Source organism: Triticum aestivum, chromosome 6B, assembly GCF_018294505.1.
Source record: "Triticum aestivum cultivar Chinese Spring chromosome 6B, IWGSC CS RefSeq v2.1, whole genome shotgun sequence".
Lineage (NCBI taxonomy): Eukaryota > Viridiplantae > Streptophyta > Magnoliopsida > Poales > Poaceae > Triticum > Triticum aestivum.
The window spans coordinates 618,477,560-618,486,778 of NC_057810.1; the positions used below are offsets into that span (position 1 = coordinate 618,477,560).

The following is a 9,219-nucleotide window of genomic DNA, read 5'->3' on the forward strand; positions in this document are numbered from 1 at the left end:
CCGTGCATGGCTGCCGCTGCCGGTGCGAGGAGCAGCCCGGCCCTCCCTCGCGCACGCGCCGCCAGCCCGGACCCAGCCAAGCTCCGTACATACGCATGGCCAGCCAGCCCATTTCCGTCCCGATCGCATCGCAACTCCACCACGGTTCCCGCGCAGCATCCACGAAACTCCCCGCGCGACCCACGTATATAGCCCTGCCCAGACCGCCACACGCCCAGACGCACAAGCAACAACGACAACTGCTTCTCCACCTGAGCATCCTATTGGCGCGGCACCGATTGTGATGGGCAAGAAGCTGAGCAAGGTCGACGGCGCGCGGTGCAGGCGGCACCGGCGGCAGGGGGAGCAAGGGGTGTGCCCGCTCTGCCTGCGGGAGCGCCTGTCCCGCCTCTCGCCCTCGGCGACGCTGCCGTCCGTCCTCGCGCGCGAGGCCTCCTCCTGCTGCTCGGACTCGGACTCGGACTCGGAGGCGTCGTCCACGGAGGCGTCCACCGGCGCGTCGTCGGGGTCCGCGAGCCCCGGGTTCCACCGGGAGATCAAGCGCGCCGCGAGGCCGTCGCTGCTGATGCGGCACGAGCGGGTGGTGGCCGTGGACGGCGACGAGGTGGTGCTGGTGATGAGAAGGAGGAGGGAAAGGCCGGCGACAAGCTTCTGGGCGAAGTTGCTGCGCGCGGCGACCGGGGGTAAGAAGGCCGTCGATGGGTGCTCGGTCGCGCACTCCAGGACGATGAAGGCCGCCGACGGGAGCAGCGCCGATGCCACGAAGTGGATCATATTCTAAGTTGTTTCGTCAAATCTAGCTAGTTCTGTCTCTTGTGCGTGACCATTTCTTGGTTTTGATTTCTGTCCTTTGACTCTGGACAGCGAACCTTCACAGTTGATTAGATCCATCATCTGTAGTACATAATTTCAAGGAAATAAGGGCGCTGCTACGCGGCAAAGATCCGCCGCCCCGCGAGTCGTCAGATCTGCCACTTGAGCGACCCAGGGTCACTTTCTACCATTGCAATACATGTCATATTGCAGAAATTTTCTGTAACACTGGTTATGTTGCGAAATTTGTTGTAACATAGGTGAAGTAACAAATTATTTTTGCAACCGATGTCTTGTTTCAGCTTTTTACAACAGAAATCTTGTTGCAATTTTTTTTGCAATAAAGGTCTTGTTTGAATTTAGTTTTTTTTTGCAGCAGAGGGTTGTTACAGTTTTTTTTCTGTGACAGAGACTTTGTTGCAGAAATTCACGGTAGCGGACAGCAAGCAACGACCACGTCGGTCGAAATAAAGGCCGGTGCTCCCTCGGGACAGCGGGGCGACGGCGGACGCAGCTCCCCGGGTGGACACAGATGCGGGTGCTCCCCCGGGACGGCGGGATGCAGCTTGAGTTTGGGTGCACTGCAACGGGGCGACGCCCATGGTGAAGGTGGGCGGACGCGACAACGCCCACGCCGGCGTGCTGCCGGTGGCGAGTGTCTGCGGTGGCGGGCGAAGCAACGGGAGAAGGAGTCGGATTGAGGGGGAGCTTGGGAGGAGCACAAGTGGTGGCTGCTCTTGTGGGGGTTCAGATCTAGATCCCGCAACACACCAGTTATTGCGGTGGGGGGATTGCAACAACCACTTGGTTGCAAAAACTAGTCTAAAATACGTTGCTTCTGACCATCTAATCCAACGACCACGAAGGCGGCGGACGCATGCGTGGTTATCCGCCGGCTGATCCAAATCATTTCCCAGGAAATAAGGGCGGTGATATGTGTTCATCGGGTGATAAACAGATTAGATCAGCCGCCTCAGCAGCCGTCGGATGTCACCCCAAATAGCCGTCCGATCTACTGTCGCAACTAACTAAGGACCGTTGCAACAGTTAGCTTGTTGCGCTCAGGGGCTTTGCAACAAGGACCTTGCTGCAAAGGTCCGCCGAGACATCACGGCTGCCACACCATAGTCTGAGCGTCTCAGCCTTAGAGCGCCGCTGGCCGCCAGAGCTTCCGCGCCTCCTCCGACCCAGCACCCCGAGCAGCCGCCTCTACTCCAGCACGACGAAGACGAGCTCACATACCGAGCACTCCTTTGACGATTTCTATAACCGGAGCTATGTTTCTGAAACATGCATCGTGTCGCAATGCTTGGCCTCATATGCTCTAGCGCTGGGCGCTCCTCCGGTTCTTCAACCAGGGATTGTTGGGGAATGTAGCAATAATTCAAAAAATTCCTACGTATCACCAAGATCAATCTAGGAGATGCTAGCAACGAGAGAGAGAGAGAGAGGGAGTGCATCTTCATACCCTTGAAGATCGCTAAGCGGAAGCGTTACTAGAATGCGGATGATGGAGTCGTACTCACGGCGATTCAAATCGCGAAAGATCTGATCTAGCGCCGAATGGACGGCGCCTCCGCGTTTAACACACGTACAGCCCGGGGACTATCCAGCAAGGGGGAAGGAGAAGTTGAGGGAGAGCTCCGGCAGCACGACAACGTGGTGGTGGAGCTTGTGCTATTTCTGCAGGGCTTCGTCAAGCTCTACGGAGGAGGAGGAGGTGTTGGGGAGGGAGGGGCTGCGCCAGGGGAAGGGTCCTGCAGCCCTCCCACCCTCCTTCTATTTATAGGGTGAAGGAGAGAGGGGGCCGACCCCTCTAGATGCCATCTAGAGGGGGGGGGGGGCAGGAGGGGGAAACTTGCCCCCCAAGCAATGTGGAGGCGCCCCCTCTGAAGGAAATATGCACTAGAGGCAATAATAAAGTTGTTTTTTATATTTCCTTATATCATGATAAATGTTTATTATTCATGCTAGAATTGTATTAACCGGAAACTTAGTACATGTGTGAATACATAGACAAACAGAGTGTCACTACTATGCCTTTACTTGACTAGCTCATTAATCAAAGATGGTTAAGTTTCCTAGCCATAGACATGAGTTGTCATTTGATGAACGGAATCACATCGTTAGAGAATGATGTGATTGACTTGACCCATTCCGTTAGCTTAGCACTTGATCGTTTAGTATGTTGCTATTGCTTTCTTCATGACTTATACATGTTCCTATGACTATGAGATTATGCAACTCCCGAATACCGGAGGAACACTTTGTGTGCTACTATTGGAAATATGCCCTAGAGGCAATAATAAAATGGTTATTATTATATTTACTTGTTCATGATAATTGTCTATTGTTCATGCTATAATTGTATTGACCGGAAACCATAATACATGTGTGAATACATAGACCACAACATGTCCCTAGTGAGCCTCTAGTTGACTAGCTCGTTGATCAACAGATGGTCATGGTTTCCTGACTATGGACATTGGATGTCATTGATAACGAGATCACATCATTAGGAGAATGATGTGATGGACAAGACCCAATTCTAAGCATAGCACAAGATCGTGTAGTTCATTTGCTAAAGCTTTTCTAATGTCAAGTATCATTTCCTTAGACCATGAGATTGTGCAACTCCCGGATACAGTAGGAATGCTTTGGGTGTACCAAACATCACAACGTAACTGGGTGGCTATAAAGGTGCATTACAGGTATCTCCGAAAGTGTCTGTTGGGTTGGCACGAATCGAGACTGGGATTTGTCACTCCGTATGACGGAGAGGTATCTCTGGGCCCACTCGGTAATGCATCATCATAATGAGCTCAATGTGACTAAGTAGTTAGTCACGGGATCATGCATTAAGGAACGAGTAAAGTGACTTGCCGGTAACGAGATTGAACGAGGTATTGAGATACCGACGATCGAATCTCGGGCAAGTAATGTACCGATTGACAAAGGGAATTGTATACGGGATTGCTTGAATCCTAGACATCGTGGTTCATCTGATGAGATCATCGTGGAACATGTGGGAGCCAACATGGGTATCCAGATCCCGCTGTTGGTTATTGGCCGGAGAGATGTCTCGGTCATGACTGCATGATTCCTGAACCCGTAGGGTCTACACACTTAAGGTTCGGTGACGCTAGAGTTGTTATGGAAAATAGTATGTGGTTACCGAATGTTGTTCGGAGTCTCGGATGAGATCCCGGATGTCACGAGGATTTCCAGAATGGTCCGGAGGTGAATATTTACTTATGGGAAGTCATCATACGGTCACCGGAAGTATTCAGGGGTTTGCCGGTATTGTACCGGGACCACCGAAGGGGTTCCGGGGTCCACCGAGAGGGTCCACCTGCCCCGGAGGGCCCTATGGGCTGTATGTGGAAGGAAACTAGCCCCTAAGTGGGATGGGCGCCATCCCCCCTAGTGCCCGTGCGCCTAGGGTTTGGGGGAAACCCTAAAGGGGGCGCCCCCTTGGCTTGGGGGGCAAGCCCCCTCCCCTTGGCCGCCGCCCCCCCTCTAGATCTCATCTAGAGGGGCCGGCCCCCTTCCCCTTCTCCCTATAAATAGAGGGAAGGGGGAGGGCAGCAGCACCTCATCCAAGGCGCATCCCTCCCCCTCTCCAACACCTCCTCCTCCCCCGTAGAGCTTGGCGAAGCCCTGCCGGAGAACTGCAAGCTCCACCACCACGCCATCGTGCTGCCGGAGGTCTCCCCAACTTCTCATTACCCCTTGCTGGATGAAGGAGGAGGAGACGTCCCCGTGTTGCACGTGTGCTGAACACGGAGGCACCGTTGTTCGGCGCTTAGATCGGAATCAACCGTGATCTGAATCACTGCAAGTACGACTCCTTCATCCGCGTTCTTGTAATGCTTCTGTATCGCGATCTTCAAGGGTATGAAGATGCACTCCCCTCTCTCTCGTTGCTAGTCTCTCCATAGATTGATCTTGGTGATGCGTAGAATTTTTTTAATTTCTGCAACGATCCCCAACAGTGGCATCATGAGTTAGGTCTATGCGTAGTTTCTATGCACGAGTAGAACACAAGTTGTTGTGGGCGTCGATTTGTCAATTTACTTGCCGTTACTAGTCTTATCTTGATTCGACAGCATCGTGGGATGAAGCGGCCCGGACCGACCTTACATGTACGCTTACATGAGACAGGTTCCACCGACTGACATGCACTAGTTGCATAAGGTGGATAGCGGGTGTCTGTCTCTCCTACTTTAGTCGGATCGGATTCGATGAAAAGGGTCCTTATGAAGGGTAAATAGCAATTGTCATATCACGTTGTGGTTTTGGCGTAGGTAAGAAACGTTCTTGCTAGAAACCTATAGCAGCCACGTAAAAACTTGCAACAACAATTAGAGGACGTCTAACTTGTTCTTGCAGCATATGCCGTGTGATGTGATATGGCCAAAAGGATGTGATGAATGATATATGTGGTGTATGAGATGGATCATGTTCTTGTAATAGGAATCACGACTTACATGTCGATGAGTATAACAACCGGCAGGAGCCATAGGAGTTGTCTTAATTTATTGTATGACCTGCGTGTCAATGAAAACACCATGTAATTACTTTACTTTATTGCTAATCGTTATCCATAGTAGTAGAAGTAACAGTTGGCGAGACAACTTCATGAAGACACGATGATGGAGATCATGATGATGGAGTTCATGGTGTCATGCCGGTGGCGATGATGATCATGGCACCCCGAAGATGGAGATCAAAAGGAGCAAAATGATATTGGCCATATCATGTCACTATTTGATTGCATGTGATGTTTATCATGTTTTACATCTTATTTGCTTAGAATGATGGTAGCTTAAATAAGATGATCCCTCGCTAAAATTTCAAGAAAGTGTTCCCCCTAACTGTGCACCATTGTGAAGGTTCATTGTTTTGAAGCACCACGTGATGATCGGGTGTGATAGATCCTAACGTTCGCATACAACGGGTGTAAGCCAGATTTACACATGCAAAACACTTAGGTTGACTTGACGGGCCTAGCATGTACAAACATGGCCTCGAAACACAAGAGACCGAAAGGTCGAACATGAGTCGTATAGTAGATACGATCAACATGAAGATGTTCACCGATGATGACTAGTCCATCTCATGTGATGATCGGACACGACCTAGTTGATTCGGATCAGGTATCACTTAGATGACTAGAGGGATGTCTATCTGAGTGGGGGTTCATTAAATAATTTGATTAGATGAACTTAATTATCGTGAACTTAGTCTAAAAATCTTTGCAATATGTCTTGTAGATCAAATGGCCCACACTAATGTTGCCCTCAACTTCAACGTGTTCCTAGAGAAAACCAAGCTGAAAGACGATGGTAGCAACTATACGGACTGGGTCCGTAACTTGAGGATCATCCTCATAGCTGCCAAGAAAGCATATGTCCTTGATGCACCGCTAGGTGAAGCACCTGTTTTCCCAGCAACTCAAGACGTTATGAACGCCTGGCAGTCGCCTAGTGATGATTACTCCCTGATTCAGTGCGGCACGCTTTATAGCTTAGAATCAGGGCTCCAAAAGCGTTTTGAGCAGCACGGAGCATATGAGATGTTCCAAGAGCTGAAAATGGTTTTCCAACCTCATGCCCGAGTCGAGAGATATGAAGTCTCCGACAAGTTCTACAGTTGTAAGATGGAGGAGAATAGTTCTGTCAGCGAGTACATACTCAAAATGTCTGGGTTGCATGATACGTCCATTTTGCATCATGCTTTTATATCAATATTTATTGCATTATTGGCTGTTATTACACATTATGTCTCAGTACTTATGGCTATTCTCTCTTATTTTACAAGGTTTACCATTAAGAGGGGGAATGCGACAGCTAGAATTCTGGCTGGAAAAGGAGCAAATATTGGAAACCTATTCTGCACAACTCCAAAAATCCTGAAACTCTACGAAAGTTATTTTTGAATTAATAAGAATTACTGAGCGAAGAAAATACCAGAGGGGGCCCACACCCTGGCCAAGAGGGTGGGGGGCGTGCGCACCCCTGCTGGGCGCGCCCCCTGTCTCCTGGGCCCCCTGGTGGCCCTCCGGTGCCCATCTTCTGCTATATGAAGGCTTTTACCCTGAAAAAAAATCATAAGCAAGCTTACGGGACGAAACTCCGCCGCCACGAGGCGGAACCCTTGCAGAACCAATCTAGGGCTCCGACGGAGCTGTTCTGCCGGGGAAACTTCCCTCCGGGAGGGGGAAATCATCACCATCGTCATCACCAACGATCCTCTCACCGGGAGGGGGTCAATCTCCATCAACATCTTCACCAACACCATCTCCTCTCAAAACCCTAGTTCATCTCTTGTATCCAATCTTGTATCAAAACCACAAATTGGTACCTGTTGGTTGCTAGTAGTGTTGATTACTCCTTGTAGTTGATGCTAATTGGTTTACTTGGTGGAAGATCATATGTTCAGATCCTTAATGCATATTAATACTCCTCTGATTATGAACATGAATATGCTTTGTGAGTAGTTACGTTTGTTCCTGAGGACATGGGTAAGACTTGCTATTAGTAGTCATGTGAATTTGGTATTCGTTCGATATTTTGATGAGATGTATGTTGTCTCTCCTCTAGTGGTGTTATGTGAACGTCGACTACATGACACTTCACCATTATTTGGGCCTAGAGGAAGGCATTGGGAAGTAATAAGTAGATGATGGGTTGCTAGAGTGACAGAAGCTTAAACCCTAGTTTATGCGTTGCTTCGTAAGGGGCTGATTTGGATCCACTAGTTTCATGCTATGGTTAGGTTTATCTTAATACTTATTTTGTAGTCGCGGATGCTTGCAATAGGGGTTAATCATAAGTGGGATGCTTGTCCAAGTAAGGGCAGTACCCAAGCACCGGTCCACCCACATATCAAATTATCAAAGTACCGAACGCGAATCATATGAGCGTGATGAAAACTAGCTTGACGATAATTCCCATGTGTCCTCGGGAGCGCTTTTCTCATTATAAGAAATTGTCCAGGCTTGTCCTTTGCTACAAAAAGGATTGGGCCACCTTGCTGCACTTTATTTACTTTCATTGCTTGTTACCCGTTACAAATTATCTTATCACAAAACTATCTGTTACCTACAATTTCAGTGCTTGCAGAGAATACCTTACTGAAAACCGCTTGTCATTTCCTTCTGCTCCTCGTTGGGTTCGACACTCTTACTTATCGAAAGGACTACGATAGATCCCCTATACTTGTGGGTCATCAAGACTCTTTTCTGGCGCCGTTGCCGGGGAGTGAAGCGCCTTTGGTGAGTGGAACTTGGTAAGGAAACATTTATATAGTGTGCTGAAATTTTCTGTCACTTGTTACTATGGAAACTAATCCTTTGAGGGGCTTGTTCGGGGTATCTTCACCCCGACCAGTAGAGCAAAGAGTTGCTCCTCAACCTACTGAACCTACTGAAAATATTTACTTTGAGATTCCTTCGGGTATGATAGAGAAACTGCTAGCTAATCCCTTTGCAGGAGATGGAACATTGCATCCCGATTTACACCTTATCTTTGTGGATGAAGTTTGTGGATTATTTAAGCTTGCAGGTATTCCCGATGATGTTGTCAAAAGGAAGGTCTTCCCTTTATCTTTGAAGGGAGATGCATTGACATGGTATAGGCTATGTGATGATACGGGATCTTGGAATTATAAACGATTGAAGTTGGAATTTCACCAGAAGTTCTATCCTATGCATCTTGTTCATCGTGATCGTAATTACATATATAATTTCTGGCCTCGCGAAGGAGAAAGCATCGCTCAAGCTTGGGGGAGGCTTAAGTCAATGTTATATTCATGCCCCAATCATGAGCTCTCAAGAGAAATGATTATTCAAAAAATTTATGCTCGGCTTTCTCTCAATGATCGCACCATGCTCGATACTTCCTGTGCTGGTTCTTATATGCTGAAGACTACTGAATTCAAGTGGGACTTATTGAAAAGAATTAAACGCAACTCTGAAGATTGGGGTTCCGACGATGGTAAGGAGTCAGGTATAACACCTAAGTTTGATTGTGTTAAATCTTTTATGGATACCGATGGTTTTCGTGGATTTAGCGCTAAGTATGGACTTGACTCTGAGATAGTAGCTGCTTTTTGTGAATCTTTTGCTACTCACGTTGATCTCCCTAAGGAGAAGTGGTTTAAATATAATCCTCCCATTGAAGTAAAAGTAGTGCACCTATTACAGTTGAAGAAAAGACTATCACGCATAATGATCCTATTGTTCCTACTAGTTATGTTGAGAAACCACCTTTTCCTGTTAGGATGAAGGATCATGCTAAAACTTCAACTATTGTTCGTAAGAGTAATACTAGGACTTATACACCTCCTGAGCAAATCAAAGTTGAACCTAGTATTGCTATGGTTAAAGATCTCTTGGATGAT

General features: G+C 48.2%; 1 protein-coding gene across 1 annotated transcript; it reads left to right on the forward strand.

Annotated features, from left to right (window-relative positions):
• Positions 1-232: 232 nt before the first annotated feature.
• Positions 233-1,090, forward strand: LOC123134566 (uncharacterized). The gene has a single exon (XM_044553794.1). The coding sequence runs from the start codon at positions 284-286 to the stop codon at positions 779-781; it is 498 nt and encodes a 165-aa protein (XP_044409729.1). The 5' UTR covers positions 233-283; the 3' UTR covers positions 782-1,090.
• The last annotated feature ends 8,129 nt before the right edge of the window (positions 1,091-9,219 follow it).